Source organism: Prionailurus viverrinus, chromosome C1 (genome assembly GCF_022837055.1).
Source record: "Prionailurus viverrinus isolate Anna chromosome C1, UM_Priviv_1.0, whole genome shotgun sequence".
Classification (NCBI taxonomy): Eukaryota; Metazoa; Chordata; class Mammalia; order Carnivora; family Felidae; genus Prionailurus; species Prionailurus viverrinus.
The window spans coordinates 212,837,040-212,856,490 of NC_062568.1; the positions used below are offsets into that span (position 1 = coordinate 212,837,040).

Sequence of the window (19,451 nt, forward strand, 5' to 3'; positions counted from 1 at the left end):
TTCTAGAAACGTGGACCTTGGGAAGGTCCTCAGCTCCGAGGTCTGGCCCGGGAGAGGCCTCTGCTCCCTGGTCGCTGCCTGGGACTCCGCTCTCTGGACAGGGCAGGAGGGAGGATGGAGCTGGTGGCTCTGTGGGCAGACCCGTGGCTGTCACCCTCGATGGCGTCTCCTGGGGCTCCGGGGCCTGCAGGCCATTTCACATCCTTTTTGTTATTTCCAGCCATGATCCCCCCCGGCACATGAGGTTTTACTCTGGCGCAGAAGGAGGCCGGGGGAGGGGGCTCGGCCACCCACAGGCCCTGCCCTCTTCGGCGAACACCTGACTGCGTCTTCCCGGCCGGTCCCTCCCTGCTCTTCCCACGGCCATTTCCTGCTTTCGCCCCGACCCGAAGGTGCCCGTGGAAGGGGAGGACCCGCCAGGCATCCTAATCCCTGTCCCCTCCTGGCAGCCGCCTCCGGGGCCTCCGCTGAGTGCCTGGCTGAAAGCAGGCTGATAAATTCGTCTAGAGGGAAACAAGGCTGCTCCGACTTGTAAAAGGTCATGGCGACTTTGTTCTGGGTGAGGGTTTATCTCGGCTGCCGCAGGGACAGACAATGCCTCGGGCCTAAATGGCAGAAATCTTAGCTCCTCGTGAAATGACTGTGCTGATAAACCCGAGGGACTTTAGAAAGATCTAAATGGGCAGGAGTGATGCGGGCTTCTGGAGCAGGGCCGAGCGGAGAGGACACAATGGGATGGGCAATTAAACTGGGCATTAGCCCAGACGGGAGAAGGGCTGTCCTCCAGCCAGACGCAGGTGGCTCCCGAGGCAGCAGGACACACACGCGGGACCCTCGAAGGGCCGGGAGCTGCCACTGGGGTGTCCTCCAGGGTGGCGGGTGTCTGGGCCCGGGCCAGCGCTGAGGGGAGCCGGGCCCCTGGCCCCTGAGGGGGACAGGTGGCCATTCCGGTCTCAGCATCTTCCTTCCTGGAGGAGGAGACCCCACCAGATACACGAGCGTGTGTCCTGAGGGCTGATTTTAAAAGTCCCCTTTCAGGCTCTTTCATTCGCAGTGTTCTAAGTGGTGTGAAAGGCGAGATGGGCACTGCCTGGAGGCCGTCCCGCGGCCTCTGCCCTGCGCCCAGACGGGCCGCTTGCCCACAGAGAGGCTGCCCTGGGCTGACTGGCCCCTCGATCAGGGCAAACCCGGCGGGACCCGGGGGGCGCCGACGCCCTTCACCTGCCCGGAGCTGAGCAGTATGCTCACGGCCGTGCTGCCCTCCGTTTTGGCTGGGGCCGAGGTGGCCCGTGACATGCCGAGAACACATTCCTAACCCAGGGGTGACCGGTCACAGAAATTCTCAACTGGAGAGAAGCTCTGATAAGCAGGCCAGGCCTGGCTGGGCGGTTCACGCCCTTGTCCCATGACCCAGGGAGACCTTTTATGGCCTGAACGCCGGGGGCTCTCGTCTGATCCAGCGGGAAGGAGGCCCACGGAGGGGCCGAGGCCGTGCTGGGGTTTCCCAGGGACCCTCCCCCCCACTCCTCTCCCTGGGAGGCCTGCTGCTGGGAAGTGTCTGGAGTAGAACTTTCTCTGCATAAATGACGATGCTACAGATGCGTCGTCCTGGCAGGTGTGCCCTCACACTGCTTCCTGCCTGGGGGGCGGGGGGGACAGGGTCAGCCCCGAGGGGCCGCCCTAACCGCTGCGGGCACGGGGGAACCGGGTCCCGCGAGTCTGGCCACTCGCCCTTGTGCCAACCTACTGTGTGACCCTGCGTGACCCCCTCTCTCCACTGTGAGACTGGCCGCTGGCCACCACAGCGGTTTCTGGGCACGAAGCTGTGGCCACAGCCCCAGGAGGGGTCTCACCACTGGTCAGCCCTCAGGGGCCACCGTGTGGGGGCGAGAGCTCAGGCTGGGTGACGGTAGGGCCCCCGCAGCTCCTTGCCCGTGGGGACGGCCCCGCCCCCACTCCCTCTACAAGGCCCTGATAAGGTCTACGGTGAAGAAAGGCTCTGTGGCTACCTGGTCCCACACCTGCAGGAGAATGTCTCTCTGGGGTCGCAGGGGTGAGGAGAGGGAGGCACCGGGAGGCGGGGGCAGGAAATTTAAGGTCAGCCCTCATCCGCCGAGTGTGCAGACCCTCATGGCTGATTAGGGTGCGCGTTCCTGGGGACCCCCACAGGAACTCGGATCCAGTATTTTGGCCCCAAATCTGCATTTTGAAAGTGCCATAGGGATGCTCAGCACACCAGTTTGGGACCCAAGCCTGAGGTGAGCGGCTGGGGGCGCGGGAGGGGTCTGCCCCTCCCTGGCCTCTCTCTTTCCGGCCAGAACAAAACCTTGCGTGCAAAGGGCGATCCAGACTGTGCCTCGAAGGCTGCCCGGCTGGGACGGGTTCCTGTCCGGACTCGTCTCAGCCGCACCCGGGCCCCGGGCGCTCAGGGCCGAGGCCGAATCCTGACCCCAAGGCTCTCTCTGGGGCCTGGAGAATTCCACGTCATGATGCCCTGCCAGGCCCCGCCGCAGCCCACGGGGCTGGGACGTGGGGTCGTCTCCGCGCGGTGGAGTAAGGGCCAGGACTAGGAAGAGGGTGTGTGGACTTCATGTGGTGCACAGTAGGTGCCCGGCCGACTCGGGCCTCTCCCCTGGTCTGCACCACTGGCCACGGGTCTGCCCAGCCTCGCCAGGTGCCCTGTCACATCCCCCCCCTGTGAGCGCTCTGCTCTCTTCCTGCAGGAAAAGGCGAGAGAAAGGGGGGGAGGGAAGAGGGGACAGAACCTCGGGAGGCGGCGAGCAGGGCCCAGCCAGAGCCCCACGGGAGGAGACCCGAGCTACCCAGCCTTCCCTCCGCCCCGCTTTCCTGCCCACGACCCCCGTCAGGATTTTCCACGTTCACAAGCAGCCCTTTGCAGAGTAGGGGTGGGTTGGCTTGGTTGTCACTGGTGTGAGAGAGACGCAGAGGGTAAAATACCATTTAAGAAGTTGGTATTTGGGGACGTCTACTCGAATATGAAAAGAAAATATTTATTTCCTTTTTCGCTTGTGAATCAGAATGCTCTATTTAAAGAAAGTACCCTCTGCTGGATTGCGGCTGAGTTATTACCCCTTAAGGAAATAAAGGAGAACAGTATCAGGGAGGTATTCTTAGTTAGTCATTCTCTACCCTTTTTTCTGAAATTCCTTATATACCCGCGCCTCGGAGCCCGGCCAAAGATAGTGCAGGATCTCATGGCATTCTTGGGCTGAAACGTCTGGACCCAGTGTCACGGTGCTCGGGGGTGATGGCGGAGGGGTTGTGCTGAGTGGCTCCAGGAGACCGAGGAGACCGAGCATGGGTCTCTGTGCATCCCTACACCCCCCGCGTGCACAGCGAGCCCAGCCCGGGCCCCGTTCCCACAGGACGCGGCCCCTCAAGTCCAGAGTCCCATTGGTCGGCCCCAATACACCACCGTCCAGGTGTGGTTTCCAAGGGTGTGAACGTGCACTGAGTCACCCATCTAAGACTTCCAGAACGTACGGTCAGCCTCCTAAACGGATTCGGAAAATCATTGGGCGGCGGGGCGGCGGAGGGGGGCGGGGAGCCCATGCAACGTTTCTCAGCCTAAAATAAAACTCCAGACCGCCCTAGACGGAGGGGGGAAAGCGCCAGGGGGAGTCAGTGCCAGGCAGGGGAGGGAGAAGTAGAGAGGATCTGAGACTCCCGGGTCCCGGGGGTAGGATGCTGCCTGCCGGTCCCCAGTGCGCAGAGAGAGAGGACGGCCAAGCTCTGGGGCTGAGAATGCCATGTTCGAATACTTAACCCGCGAGGCTGTCAGACCAGCGGGAAGCCGCACAGGGAGCCTCCGCGACTCAGGGGGGCCACCCTCTCCCGGCGCCCACACGGCCACTGCTCTTGTGCCACTGTCGGCATTACAAGTCACACAGGCCGAGAGCCACCCCAGCCTGTGTCTGCTCCAGGGTGGGGGAGACGCTCGGAGGAGGCTCATGTGTGAGCCCTGCCCGGGGGGCGCGTGTGCACGGGTGTGTGTGTGTGTGGGCCTGGTGTCCTTGCAGCAGAGCCTGGTGTCCCTGGGCTGGGGGCTCTCACTTCTCAAATCACCTGGAGCGCCTGCGGGAACTCGCAAGTCCAGCGTTCTTCTCCCGCCATCCTGGGGCCGAGGGGCCTCCCCGGCTGGCTGGGCCTGAAGGGCCTGGGGTCCCGCGGCTATTGGAGGCTCCTGGGCAGAGGAGCACCCTGCCTGCTGAGCAGGTGACCGCGGGTACACGAGCTCTGCTTCTGCAGAGGCTGCCGGCAAAATGAAACACCCACGGGTCCGAACCGGCCTCTGGCCACTGTTGGTACTTCTGCTGAAGGACAAACCGTTCCTCCCCGAATCCTGGGGGATGATCAAGCCTGGCTGTGGGGGGTGCCGGCTGCCCCGTCCCCTTTGGGGCAGGATAGGAACCCACGGCCCGAGGGGTCAATACAGGGGGCAGGGTGCTGGGGAAGGCGGCTTACTCTTCCGGAGACATCAGACGCCTCGAGGGGCTTGACGGTAATGTGGCGACTACATGGGCCTGGCTCTGGGTCGACCCTCGTTCTTGTTCGGTCAACTGTGTGGTCAGGACTAGAAAGAACGGAAGCAGGTTCCCGAGAGCCTGGGGAGCTCTGTCTCCAGAGGGAGGTGGGTCCTTGGTTATGAGAGGGCACCCTCCTGCCTGGGCTCAGACCTACGGCAGAGCTGGCCCCAGCTCCTGACCCGGCCCCCGGTGGGGGCGGGGTGGGGGGGCCTGGTCCAGGTCCCGCAGCGGCGGCAAACTGTTGTGGCAGTGACCGTGGAGAAGGGGAGCCTCGAAACTCCATCTCCTTGCCCCCTGGCCCCCAGCCAAGTCCCTTGTGATAAGAGACCACCCACTCAGTACGTGCACGTGGGACCCTGAAGCTCTGAATCGAGTGGTGCGCTCGTTGAGAGAAACACAGTTCTAGAGGGGAGGGTTGGCGGCTTAGGGCTTCCTCTGACGCCCAGAGCCCGGGAATTAATCCGGAGCCTGCTAACTCAGAAACTGGGCCAGAGATCACGTGAGAAGCGTCCCCTCAGTTCCCCCAACGCACACTCGCGGAGCCAGCTGCCCAGAGCTGCCAAACCTAGACAGGGTGGACGGGACACCTCCTGCCCTTGGAGGCGGGGCGCCCAGTCTAGGGTTTTCAGCAAAAACCAAAGGTGTGCGTGCGTGTGCGTGTGCACACGTGTCCGTGTGTGCGCTCGCGTGCGTGCATGTATACACTCACATGACCACACCGGGGCGAGTCTGAGTTCACTTCTGGATGTGGAGGAGAGAGGCACAGGTGTTTGAGGTGAAGGATGAGTGGTGGGGAAGAAGGAAAAGAGGTTCCCTCTAGAGACCCTGGATCCGAGGAGGAGAAGGAGGCCTCGGGTGGGGGGCCGGGAAAGCCTCCCGGGTCCCTGGAGAAGCTAGTCGTCGGCGCTGTGCTTCCACGCGTGTGTCACCGCACCTCCGAAAGCCCCCCGGAGACTTCCATCCGGAGGCGGGAGAGGCTGCTCGGCCACGCGGGAGGCAGCCCAGTGCCCGGGGAGCCAGCGGGACGCCCACTGGGCCTCATCGCCAGCCTCCACTTGGGTCCAAATTGAGACCTCCGAATTTCCTGTCGTTTTAAGGATGCTCGGCAGCTACCTTGGAAAAGAAATCATTGCTTTTCTAAAAATACACGTAGGTGGACAAGCACGGACACCCAGGGAGTCAGCTTCCGTTGCACCCCGGGCCCTTCTCCAGGGCTGTGTGTTCCGGATCATAATGTGATCTTAAATGCACGGCAATCTCTCAGCATCTGAGAGCGCAGGGCCGCGTGGTAGCTTTTGCCTGCACAACCCGCCCCCCCCCCCCGCCCCGCCCCCAGCCTGGCCTCTCTGGGTATGTCCTGGCACCCCAGGGTCTACAGGGGGCAGGGGGGTCCTGGCCCTCGGCAGAGCCTGCCAGCAGGCCCCCGGGGATCCGTGGGGGAGTGGGCCTGGGGGCTTTGTGATCGAGGCGTTGGAGCATCAGAGCAGCCTGCGGCCTCGGGGCCGTTTTCCCCTGTGACCCCAGAGCTTCCCATGTGGCCCCGGCCCAGACACGGCCTGTTTGTTGACTGACCAAATGAGCACGTACGTGAATGTTCAGAAAGTAAAGCCAAGGGGCGAGGTAACCCATTGGAGTGAATTCTTCAGATAAATGAAGCCCCATCAAATCACGTTAACAGTTCCCCCCAGCCTCTTACAGGGAGGCAGGCACACTTATTCAACAGCTGATGTTAAAGCGCCCGTTACGGGCCAGGCAACGCTCCGGGCACCGGGGACGCTGCCCTCAGCTGGCTCTCCAGGGGAGACGACGGGCTCTCAAGGAGGCGACGAGCCAAACGCGGGCAGTGTCGGGGTGAAGACGGTCCCTGCCCCCCCCCAAGGGGCCGGCACGGTGCCCCCCCCCACCGGCCACAGGCCTTGCCCGGGGGCAGGTGGCACCCCCAGGAGCCCACTGCCTCCGGCTGTCACTCGCAGCCAGCTCTTAATTAGCAAAATAAGCCCCACGATGATAAATGTCATGATTTACTCAACAAATGATCAAAATCATTGTTTTTTCAGACCCCAGGGCAATCAAATGCAATCACGGGGTGATTTATTCTGGGCAGAGTGAGTGGTGGCTGTATTAGCCAGCAGGCTGCGTCTGGGCGGAGGGGGCGGGGGGTTTGGGCCCCTTCCCAGGCAGGGGGACAGGCCACCGCCCTCTGAGACGGATCCTGGGGGCCGTTGCCACACACCCCACACTCCCATCTGGACACAGGGCTGGAATGCAGGGGACACTCCTGATGCGGGGGTCACTCCCTGCCGTGTCCCAAACCACCAAGGAGGAGGGAGGTCCAGGGTCACTGACTGTCCGATGAGCGCGTGGGACGGGAGGTGCAGGGGGCAGTCGGAGGGACCTCCACACGCATGCCCGTTACTGCCCCCGTGACCTGGAGCCTGAAGGTCGTAGGTCACCCATGGCGCCCCAGTGGGCAGGAGACGCGCTCTTGCCAGAAGGGTCACATCACCAGAAACCACGCGGTGGCCAGGCACCGCGTCCATCAGGAAAAGAGAAAAGAAAACAGGACCGTTTGGTCTGATTTCCAAGGAATGGTCCGGAAGAAGAATGTTGTTCTCAGAGTAGAAAGAACATTGTTGCCATGGTGCCCCCAAATGACGGTACGAATATCCTATTTGACCTTGATTTCAAACCAGTCCTCCAGCGGACGCCTGGCCAGTGTCCGGGGTCCCTCTGGCTTCTCCCTCCCGCCTGCCCTGGGGCGCAGACCGTGCCCCGTCTTCCCTGGATCTCCTCTGTCATCTCAGCTAACCCGTCATCACTGGTTCTCCTCAGGAAATGAGTCCTGCGTAAATTGCAGCGAAATCAAAGCACCCTGATCCGTAACACTTAAATACCGGCGCGAGAGCCAACAGTTACGCGTCTAAAACTCGGGCCGCCGCAGGATGATGCGCGCACTGGGGTGTTGTCGCTGGGACGGGCCTGGGAGCGTCCTGGCTGTGACCAGAAGGCCCGCGGAGGGCGTCTTCGAGGTCAGAGTGCCTTTTAGCATTCATGGCTCAGAGCTCCCCGGAGCCCCCTCTCCTGTCCAGAGCCACAGAGCGACCCGGGCTGGGGCCCTGTTTGCCCAGGCAAGGACGGGGCCTAACTGAGATGGGGCACCTGGGCGGGCCGGCCGGCCTGCCAGAAGAGGGTACAGGGTCACGCAAAAGGGCAATAATCTGTTTGCAGGTGACAGTGGGGAATCCAGCAAGGGCGGCTTAGTTACATCAATTTTCCGGTCCCCAAGCCCCAAACGGAGGTCCGTGGAGCTAGAAAGAAGCCACCCGGACCTTACGTATTTCAGGGGAAAGTGGGTTTTCCCCGAGTTTTCAGGGTGCCTGCCTCCTCCTCTCTCCCCTTGGGGGAGACGGAAGCTGCCCGCCCAAGTCGGCCATCGGTCCTCAGTCGCAAGGCACAGCACAAACACGGCTGGGACCCCGTGTGACGGAAGGCCACCAGCCCCAAGACAGATCCCAGAGGCAGGTAAGCGGCGCCTGAGCTCACGGGGAGAACGAGGTCGGCCGAGATAATGCCGGGGTGCGTCTGGAAAGCTGTTTGAGGACGTTGGGCTGTGCACACAGTCCTGAGTGCTGGCATGAAAGGCAGCTGTCAGGTCACGAGCACGGAACAAAGCCCGCTGCGAAAACGGGGGGCGCGCCGGGGAGGGAGAACGTTCCCTCACGTACGCGGAGAATAAGCACTATCGAAAAGTCAACAGGCGCCGGGCAGATCACAGTGACAGCAGGTACCAGGCCTGGCACCGAGCGAGCATAAGCGATAGGGGCCGTTTCTTTAAGGAAAGAGCAAACAGAAACGAGCATCAGCACAGACAAGAGCAAGGTTGCCTCAAGGTCGTCCAAAGCCCCACCTGTCGCGTGAACCTCTGCCCTCTCAAAGCAACCTGCTCATTCAACAGTCCGGATCCTTCTGAGTGTGTCAGAAAAACAGCCTTAAATTCCTCTCTGGGGAAGCCAGGTGGGAAGGACAGGACAGGCAGGGTCTGCAAAAGGCCACCTTGCAGCCAAAGCCACTTGCCTGTCACGTTGCTGGGAAAAGGCTCTCCTTGGCCCCCCGAGGGGCCACCCCAGAGCAACGTGCCCACAGAACGACTCTGATTTCAAACCCCTTCGCTACCCGCCCCACCCTGCTCCCAGGCCCTGATCTGCTGTGAAGGTGACCCCGACCTTGAGGAGCACACACCCGTCACCAAGGGACGGACAGGCTCCCACTCCGGGGGTTCGGCCTCCCCCATTCCTTCATCCCTCTGATCAGCCCGCTGCTCGTCTGAACCCTCAAAGCCCCACACGGAGCTCGGGGCTCTCAGCCAGTGCACCGTGTGCCCGGCGTCCACACCCCACGTGCCTCCTGCTGGGCGGTCGGGCTGCCAGTGTGCAGAAAGGGAGACCCCAGTGTGCAGTGTGCAGAGTGGAGACCCCACTTCCGCCGGAGACCCCCCTCCCCCGGTACCACCACGGGCACCAGCACACCCAGCGTCCTGGAGATGCTGCGGAAGGTCCTCAGCGCTGGGCGCCTGGGCTCGAGGGCTGGGGAGCAGGGCACACACGTGGGCATCCCAGGTCTCCGGGAGAAATGTAGGCACAGGGGGCAACGTTTAGAAACCATAAAGCCTCCGGAGCGAGAGCAGACACGGGCCTGAGCTGGGGACTTTTCCCAGAGGCCCTGAGAGGTGGGGAGCACGGCCTCCCCTGGCCCTCGCTCCCCTGGTCTCCCCCAGGCAGGCCTCTCTTCCCTCCCTGGACTGTTCGCCCCTTCCAAGAGCTGACCTGCAGCAAACACCGTGGAAGGGTCTGGGTTTATGTCTGCATTTTCGACCCAGGCAGGGTCTCTGCGGAAAATACCACCGCGCGTCGGCTGTCGTGAAGCAGATCGGCTGGGGCCGGTGCAGAGAACGCTTTTGTGGGGCTCGTGGTCCCCATGAAGACCATCTTGAGAGACCCCCAAGCTGGGGCCCGGCGTCCCTCCTGGCCTAAGATAACTTGCAGGGGGAGGGATGTTCTGGGGGTCATCGGCACCCCTCACCTAACGGTCTCCCCTCTCCTGACCGTACGCGGGCTCCGGAACCAGCAAGCCGGGCCCAGATGGTGAGGGAGAGCGAATCAGCACACACCCCTCCCTGGCCGGATGAGACGCGCGCCCCACGCTGCCCGAGAGGTGGGGGCCCCGGCTGAGCAGGCCACGGCGGGCGGGGGCTTGGGGTGAGGTGCAGGGCCCTCTGGGGGCAGCACAGCCACCAGGCACACAGTGCAGGAGCGTTCCCCAGAGTGGAGACTCCTGTTCTGGGACATTCCATTAATCTGCACGGCTCTGCAGAGACCACGGCCTTAGCACCTCAGGTCCAGACGGGGAGCACGGGGGTGTTTTAAGACATGAGCTCATTAAAGACACATTTCCGGGAAGAGAGCAGGCACGGGGGCTGACAGGCGCCCACGAGGACCGCTGATGTTTGCGGACTCGCGTCATGCGAGCTGCAGGACCAAATAAGCCTGGGAAATGTGACATTCGAGCGCTCTCTCCGGCCGAGCCTCCCGCCTCGGGCAGCGCTGCTCAGCCCGGCTTTATAAATAGATGGAACACAAGATAAATGGCCGTGATCAATCACGCTCACACGGGAATGCTCACCTCCCATCCAAAGTCGGCCTCCTTCAACGTGGCCCGCGGTGCCACCATGTACGGGCCAAACCTCTCCCCGATTTCCATCCTCTTCTTGGCCCAGACCCCCAGGCCGGCCCCTGGGATAGAGGACTCTCGGAGCTCAAAGTCTGGCGGGATGGGAATGTCCTCAGGAATGTAGACGGGGGCCTCGTACGGCGAGCCCTCCTTGGGGGTGAAGTCCTCGCTGGTGGGGAAGGGGGACGGCGGCCCCATGGGGGTGGGGGACACGACGCTGTCCTCGGTCTCGTACTCCGCGCTCTCGCCAGCCAGCAGGTCTGGGTCAGGCTCGTGCATGTTATTTACAATGTCGCCGTCACCTGAAGGAGACAATGCAGCGTCAGGCTGTGTGGCACACCCTCCCCGTGCGGGACCCTCAGGGGGCCCCCGGGACACAGGACAGGATGGGGGCCGCGGGCTCCGAGACGCCGCCGCCGCCACCCCCTGCCCAGGACGCGTCCGCTCTGCCCCGCCCGGCACAAAGCGGCCCTCCCTCCGGGGACGCGGCTCTGCGGGGCTCCTTTGGGAACCGGGGTTCGGAACCACACGGCACAGCAGAGGTGTGCGTTTCCCTGCGGCCCCACGCCGCCACCAGAGGACGCGTCTGCCCCTTCTGCTTTGGGAAAGCGAGGCAAGGGGCTGCCCACGCTCCACGAGTTTGGGAGCGGTGGGGAAAGCCGTCACAGGGGGCACCCTACCCAGGGCCGGGAGTGAACGATTCCTTCCGGACCATTCTGGTTGCCGTGTAGCCTTGGAAATTAGGGGTCGGAGACATGTCTCGGGTTCTTGGGATTTGGATTATATGAAATTTGCCCCGACACCTGGGCAGCACCTTGGTGGGGCCGGGGGCCCTGGGGATGGGGTCCCTGAGAGCCCGGTGACCTTGGGGCCAAGTTAAGACAGAGGTTTGCTGCAGGTCTCGGGGCTGCAGGTCACGGGGTCCGCCTGTCTGGTGCAGGCCTCTCTTGGGGTCCACCCTAAGAGAGGGTTGGGGCCAAGATTTTGCCACCTGGACAGACAGCAGGCCTGAAGCACGGAAGAGACGGTGAGAAGCGGGCCAAGGGAGGAGTGGGGTCAGCCAGGACAGCGGCTCTGCTCATAGAACGGGAAAGGGGGACCCAGACAGCTGGGTGGCCACGGCAGCTTATGCGGAGTCCCCAAGGGCACAAAACACCCTGTGTCCGTCCTCAGACAGACAAACGGACTGTCCATCCACGCAGCGGAATATTACTCAGACACAAGAGGAACAAAGGCTGACCCCCACCCAGCAGACGTGCTGCTCGGCCGAGGGGGCCAGGCACAGAGCACACAGGGTGCGACCCACACGATCCGCTTGTAGAAGCATCCGGAAAAGGCAAATCCATAGAGACAGAGCTCATAATAGTGGTTGCTGGGGGCCGGGAGGGAGGAGGGCCAGGAGGGGCTGAATAATGGGCACGGGGGCTCCTCTGGGGGAAGAAAACGTTCTGGACCGAGAGGGAGGAGGTGGTCACACACCTTTGTGAATGTGCCAAAGGGACCGTTCACACTCAGGAGGGGGATTTGTGCTCAAGCCGCGCGGCACGGGGAGCCAGAGGAGGGCTGGAGGGGTGAGGGCGCCGCTGACCTCCGACCTGGCTGCTTCTGCCTCGACGCCCCTCCCTGCCCCAGCACCCCCCCCCCCCGCCCCCCGCGTGGCTGCTGGAGCAAGAGTCTCCTGAGGGGTGGGGGTGGGGGGGACAGGGACGGGGACGGTGACCTCAGGGTCCTCACGCTGGTTGCAAACAGATCCGCCCGAGAAGTAAGAAAACGTTTTCTTTCACAAGAAACCAAAGTCTTGAAAAGACAAAAAAAAAAAAAAAAAAAAAAATCATGGGGCTAATACTTATTTAATTTAGCAGCATTCACAGAAGTAATTATTCCGCTTTAAGTGGCCAATGGTTGTTCTGATCGACTCGTAGGCTCCTTTCAAAAACGCAACAACAGACCCGCAGCTACCGCTCCCTCCACCGGGAAGATCCAGGTCGTTAGGTTTGAAAGAACACCCCCATAAACCTTCGCGCGACTGCGCCCCACAGAAAGGTAAATTACAAGGGGGGGTAATTAACAAGCCGCCTCATTATCTGGGACTGGTAACTGCGCGGGGCTCACAAACAAAACCAGGTTGGGAGCCCCCCCCCGCACCCCTGCGCGCTTCCCCAGCCTCGGGGTGCCGCGGCTTTGCCAGCGCAGAAAGTGGGGAGGGGTCCCCATCCTGTGCATATTCAGCTCAGGGCTCTCGTTCGGCGTTGGGTTTTATTTTTTTTAATTTTTTTTTTATTTTTTCCTGTTTGAATTCTACTTCCCAAAACTCTTCACCTACTGGAGGAAAATCAAGGCTTTAAAGGCATGTTTAATTTACTGGCCGAGCAAACAGTTTAGGAGAGAAAGGTGGTGTTTCCTGCTGATTAAAGGCAGGCAGCACATGGCTGGCCTCCCACCCCCCGGCGGGCACAGGGGTTAAGTGATTGCCTGAAGCTGCCAGGAGAAGCCAGGTCTCCAAGCCGCGGCCCCTGCTGTTGGGGGGGAGAGAGAGAGAGAGAGAGAGAGAGAGAGAGAGAGCCTTCCAGGAGGACCAGCACCAACTGCCCAGTTCCCCAGGGTCCCCAAGCAAACCAGCACCAGGAGACACTGGACCAAAAGAGCATCCTTCCTCAGCCGTCTGCCCTGGGCAGGGTGGGCATTTCCAGGGACGGGGCGGCGTTTTGCCCCCGGCCTCTGCCACCTAGGCCCGCAGGACGGCCAGCACATTCCAGCCAGCCCTCTCTCGAAAGTCAGGACGTAGAGCCAAGAACATGAGCTTTTTATGACTTTGGAAATATAGGCTGTGCAATGTGTGTTGTTTACTTGTCGGGAGAGCCAAGGTCCTTTATTTGGGTTTTGCGGTAATTTCAGGCTAAGGGTTCACGACAGAGTCCATCACTCCTAAAAATTCTTTTGGGAGACCTACCCAAATAATAAAAGCGGGCAGGGGAGGGGAAGGGAGGGGAGGGGCAGGAGCCTGGAGCCAGTGAGCCAGCCGAGTCATCCTGAGCCTTGGCCCCCGGGCACCTGCACCAGGCCAGGGTCCCAGCCGGGTCACTGAGCTCTTGGTGAATGAACTTCATGCCGAAACCCCGTTTGGAGGCCAGTCACGTGCTGTTCTGTGCACGCACGATGGACATTTGGTCTCATCAAACGGGTCAGAGAAGTGAAACCTAGCCGCTCCCCAGGTCTGGACCACAGCGGCTGGGAGTCACCAGGTCCTCAGCACCCCCCTACCCCGTGGGAACCTCTGTGCCCCGGGTGGGAGCCTCTGCCTGTGGCTGGGGGACTGAGGTACCAGGGCCACCTTGCCCTCTGTCCTTCAAGGCTGAGGCATGGTACTCGGGCGGCCCCCACGGTGGTCCCGAAGGACATCCTGATGCTGGCCTGCGACGTCGTTGTCCTCTGGGGAACGATGACACTGCCCACTGCCAGCGGGCCCCGTGAGGGACTATGGGGAACCCTGCCCGACCGCCATCCAGGACCAGCTCTCCCCCGCCGGGCTCGCTGCCCTCCGGAACACGGTTTCTTTGCCCCAGAGGTTTCTGCCTCTGGACACCTGAGGTGGCCGCGCCAGCCCATGGGGACGCGTGCTCACACCACCTCCCTGGGGCTCCCTCCCCGCGTCCCCGCACCCCTGCAGGCCCACCCCGCCGCCACGCGGGCTCCTTCGGCGCAGGGAGGCCCAGCGAGGGAGGAGGGCTGCTTCTGCCACTTGTATGCTTTTGCTCCTGGAAACTGTGGGGTCGAGGGGAAGAAGACGGGCTCCTGGAGAGGGGCGGACTTCACACTGGGGGTGGCCCCAGGGCCCGCTAAAAATGGGCGCTCACGGGGGGAGAGGGCGGCCGAGGGTCAGCAGAGGACCAGGCGAGGCGTCCTTAGGGGCCGGGGCGGCCGTGGGCCTGTATCCCGGCTGTGGTGCTGCGTCCGCGGACCTCCCCGGGGTTAGAGCTAAACGCTGGGGGGGGGCCCGGGTCAGACCCCGCGCCTGGGGAGGTGTGCTGTGTCCGCATCCTACATCACGTCCCTGTGGGTGTCATGCTACAGAGGTACCCCTGGGGGTCACAGGGCAAAGGGTACCCGGCATTTCTGTGTGTTTACTCTTTTTTAAAAAAATTGTTAATGTTTATTTTTGAGAGAGAGAGACAGAGCGTGAGCAGGGGAGGGGCAGAGAGAGAGGGAGACACAGAATCCGAAGCAGCTTCGGGCTGCGAGCTGTCCGCACAGAGCCCGACGCGGGGCTCGAACCCACGGACCGTGAGATCGTGACCTCAGCCGAAGCCGGACGCTCAACCGACGGAGCCCCCAGGCGCCCCTCTGTGTGTTTATTCTTACAGCTGTGTGTGAACGCACATTATTTCAATTAAAATCTCTGTTAAAAGAGCCCCTCCTCCAGAAAACGGCCGTTCTGTGTCCCACCTGCGTGCACATCCCAGGTCCTTCCCTCGGCTCTGGCGGTTTACGCGAGAGCACATTTAACTATTCTCTCCTGTCACAGATGCCTCGGCGCCGGGTGCGGGGGGGGGGGGGGGCAGGGAGGTGATGCTTTAAAACAACAAAACCAGCCTCTGAGGGTGACAGCTGTGTCCCCAGTAAACCCAAGAAAGGGGACCCTTTTCTCACGAGGGCACACATGGACGGACCGGCAGGCAGCCCGTGAGCGAAACCACCAGGGAGGGTCCCTGTAATGCAGGCGGGAGCCGGGAGGTGTGGACCTCGCCCCCCGAGTTCCCACCGCGTCCCACCTGCCCGTCGGCACAAAAGGTTGTGCCGATCCGCCGGGACCCGGGTACGCCGTCTGGGTCACACTTGGTGCCGACGTTGGGGCAGGGCTGGGACGGGGAGGCCGGCGAGGCGCCCAGCGCCCGGCCCTGTGACTGAGCCCCTGAACTCTGCCCCTTCTCCCCTTCGGGCCTGACACCCTCCCGCCCCGGTGCCCCCGACAAGTTCTCAGGGGCAGGTCCGGTGGGAGCCCGCGGCCCGACGGGACGTCTGTGAGCCTGTTCCCCCGAGTTAAGACGGACCCAACATCATGCGTTCGTCAGAAGACTGGGCGTCATCACAAGATGCCATGGTGATCCGAAAATACTAATTCTCAGAAACCCCGTGTGCTGTTGCCATTGTAGTTCGGGTCGGGAACGCGGACCCCACCTTCAGGAGGCCCCCAGGGGGTGGCGGACCGGGTGGTGCGTGGGGCCTCGAGGCGGTCGCTGGATTCACCCCAAGTCTGAAGCTTTCCTGGGAAGCTCCCGCTGGACTCCTCGAACCCCGAAATTCTGCTGCATCTCAGGAGGGGCCCCGGGGGAGTGGGGAGGCCAGCGGCCGTCCCGAGAAAGGCCCACACCCGGCAGCACAGATGCAGGAACACAGGCAGGGCATGGAGAGGTCAGTGCCCCGAAGGCCACCCTCGTCGGCCCCATACGCGGTGGGAGGAGGGGCGCAGCCGCCTCACAGGCACCACCTTCTTGCTGCTGAGCTGCCCGCTTTACAGGCCGGGAAACATCCGTAAACACCATCCCCACTGGTCTGGGACGGGCCCAGCCTCAGGGGACCGGCAGCTAGATCTGTGGACCCCGCCCAGCGAGGGCCGATCACCTCGGGGTCTGCGGTCAAAACCAAAGTGTCCTCGGCTGATCTGATGGTGACTCTCGAGGGGGCACCAACGTCTGGAACTGGGGGGGAGAAAGGACCATGGGGAGAGGAGGGGAGGAGTTGCCACGGCCCCCAGGAGCTGAGCTGCTCAGGACAGGGCCTCGGTGTGCGGACCCCGGCCCCACAGACCTGGGGGTGGACAGTCCTGCCCAGTGGGGACACGCAGGCTGACCACGGCCTGGCCCTGAGGAGGGGGGGTGGCGCACCTGCTTCCTGGATGCCCCGGGGTCCGGCCTGCCGGCTGCAGCCGCCTCGTGGGGCCCACAGAGCCCATGGAGGAAACCGTCCCTGTCACTCCACAGAACCAAGCCCCAAGAGGCCCTGTTGCTGGCCTCAGCCCTCAAAGCTCAAAGCTCAAAGCCACCTCCCATGTTCGTCCTCAGAGGACCCCCAGCAGCCTGGCCTGGGTGGCCCCTCCCGTCCTCCGGACCCACCTGTCCCTGAGCAGGTGACAACGATGCTCCAGGCCCGGGCCCGGCCGGCTCCCCAAAGCTCTTGGGGACACATCTGGGGCTGAACATTGTGACAGACATCCTCCCTAGTCGGACAGGGTGCAGTGAGCACTCTTGGCCCCCGTGGGGCACCGCAGCGGCTCTGGGCCGGGGGCACTCCGCCTCCAAACCCAGAGATCCACGGCCGCCCCGTCAGAGAGGCCGCGGTTTCTTGTGGGCACTCCTGGTGCCCTGCTGGCACAGCCACTTAACAGACATGAGGACGCTTCTTGAGTCAAAAGAATCAGAGTCACAGTAAACTGCACTGAGCTGGAAGCCAATCTGACGGTCGTCCCCGGTCTGGGGAACCCCAGGTGGACTCAGGAGCAAGGGCAGGACCTAAATGTCACCGCAGGCAAGCCCACAGGCATGGCATCCCGCTGTGGGTCAGGCCGAGGTGCTCAGGGAACCGTGCCCAGAGAAGGAAGTCGTGCCCACCAGCGGCCCCGAGCGCCCTGCAGGGGAGGACCGCACCGGCCCAGAAGGCCAGCTGCTGAGCGGCAGGGGACGGGCCCTCTGAGCGCCCACACAGAGCAGTGACCCTGGGCAAACCCTGGAGGCTCCTGGTGATGGGTGGCCCTGCCAGGCCAGGTGAACCCAGCTGCTGGATGCTTTGGGGGTGTCCTGCCCCTCTCTCAGATTGGAGTCCCTAAGCCAACAGCCCCAGCAGTCCCCCGACCCCGCTCCAGACCCGCCCAGGCTGAAACGGGGTGGGCGAGGGGGGTCCGTGGGCACCCGCAAGTGAGGGGCCAGCCCGCACCAGATGGGCTGAAACGGTGGAGTGCATGTCGGGCAGACGGGGTCTAACACGGAAGGAGCCGCGTGTCCTTAAAACATCCAGAAAGTCACCCTGAAAATCCGGACCAGCGCCTGTCCACACGGCCCCGACCCACTCAGCTCTGACCCGCTTCCAACCAGCCCCGAAACCTGGCACATTTGTTCGAGCTACCGGTCACCCCGTCGGGTCCCGAGAGAAGGGAATTGGTATCCGTGCTCCTCTGCTGGAGGCACTTACAGAGGAGGTGGCAAAGAAGCCGCCCGCGTCCCCCCGGGCCCGAGCGCAAGAGAGACTTCCAAGGACGGTGCTGAGGGCTCCCCTTGTCCTGCCCACAGCTCTGGGCCCCCAGCTGCCTGCTGTCATCAACGGGGTCTCCGCCAGGTGACGGAGTTCAGCACCGCCACCGTACCTCTAAGTGCCCCTCTCTTCTGAGCACTGCTGGTGGCGGGGGGTGGTCTACACGGGGTCGTACGTGGAGGCCCCCACGGGTGGACCGCAGGCCTCTGGGAAGTGTGTCCCTCCCCGGGGTCAGTGTGGGCCCCGGGCCAGAAGTCGCCATCACGGCAGCCACTAGCAACGGCCCCAGACCATGGTGTCTGCCAGGGAGAGCCTGGAGGAGCACAGGGCACCACCCCCAAGGCCAAGGCCAGCTTTCTGTGCCCTGGGTAGAGAGACACCTCAGCGGGCCTCCCCAGAAGCGGCATTTACAGGTATCAGCTCGGTTCGGGGCAGCTTATGTACAGAATGTGAGGGTTGGCAGTGTGGAAAGCAGAATGTCCCCATCACAGCCCTGAGACCGTGGACAAGCACACCGTTCAATTCTAGAACCACTCAGCAGGGGCTCTGGAAGCAACTGGGGAACTACAGGCGGGCCTGCTCACAGCATTTTCTTCTCCTTGGTTCTGCAGGCTGTGGGCACCTGTGGGCACCTGTGGGCACCAAAGGCAGCTTGGCCTTGGGGTTTCACAGGCTGCTTGGTGCTGATGGGGCCCAGGGAGCATGCAGCCAGCACTGCCCTAGATTCAGGGGAGGCAGAATTGAGACGTCCCCCACTTTGTATATCAAGTCAGGAAAGTTCAAGGAATACCCACTTGCTCATGGCCACAGCGGCAGCCAGGGCCCAGCGGGGGGGTTGCCCAGTCCTGATTCTAAAGCTCTCAGATGCCACAAGTTTCCAGCTACAGTGAGAACACACCTAAAAAAGTGTCCCAACATTTAGTGATGGCCTCCCTCATGCCCCATGGAAGACATACAAGAAGTGAATGAATAACTTGATGGTGGAGGAATGGGTGGGTGGGTGAGTGGATGAAAAGATGGATAGACGGATGTATGAATGAATGGGTAGGTAGGTAGAAAGATGACTGGGCAGATGGATGGATGGGAGGGTGATGAGTCAATGTGTAGATGAATGGAAGGATGGATGGATGGATGGATGGAAGGATGGATGAATGGTGGATGGATGGGAGGATGGATGGATGGACGGACGGATGGATGAATGGTGGATGGATGGGAGGATGGATGGATGGATGGATGGAAGGAAGGATGGATGGATGGAATGATGGATGGAAGGAAGGATGGATGGATGGATGGATGGAAGGATGGAAGGATGGACGGACGGATGGATGTGAGGACAATCTTGAGGGCAATTCTTAACAGTAAAGGTAGAAGGCAGGAGTGTCACTGCTTCTTTCCCTGAGGATGAGTCCCATTAACATGACTCCATGGCTCTTCTCCCTCTTGACTCTGATTAGTTAATCTGGGACGAATACCTGGGTTTGCTCCACCCAGCCCCCACCTTGGGAAGGGGGCCAGTTTCTCTACTGCTCCTTCAGGACTGCCCTCCCTCCACCCACCCGCCTGGCCCAGCATTCCAGGGGTGAGGTGAGCATTCTGTGATGCTGGGGCTCAGCCCGAGCCTGCCCTGCCCTCTCCCTGAGCTCTTTGTGGAGAAATAAGGTGGGAATTTAGTTCTTATCTTCTGACCCTGACTTCTCCAACCAAGCAGGGAGGAGTACTCCGCACTGGGCCCCTCGAGACCCCCCCAAAGCTCCCCCTGCTTCAGAGCCTGGAAGTCCGCATGAGCTGTCACATCGCCGGGAGAAGGAGACGCGCACTCAGTCAGGCTGGGTCTACGGAAGCCCCCCCACCCTGGGAAATGAGATGTGTCTGTTTCTCGGAGGATTTCTGTGGGGTGCGGCCATTCGAGGAGAAGCCCCCTCATCGCTGGAAGGG

General features: G+C 62.2%; 1 protein-coding gene across 5 annotated transcripts in view; it reads right to left on the reverse strand.

Moving 5' to 3' along the window:
• Positions 1-19,451, reverse strand: part of PRDM16 (PR/SET domain 16) — a 315,844-nt gene that overhangs the window by 204,902 nt on the left and 91,491 nt on the right. For all 5 annotated transcript variants that reach the window (XM_047869965.1, XM_047869963.1, XM_047869964.1 and 2 more), the window contains exon 2: positions 10,227-10,576. In XM_047869965.1, coding sequence (XP_047725921.1) covers positions 10,227-10,576 — 350 coding nt within the window. The remainder of the gene's footprint in view (positions 1-10,226; positions 10,577-19,451) is intronic.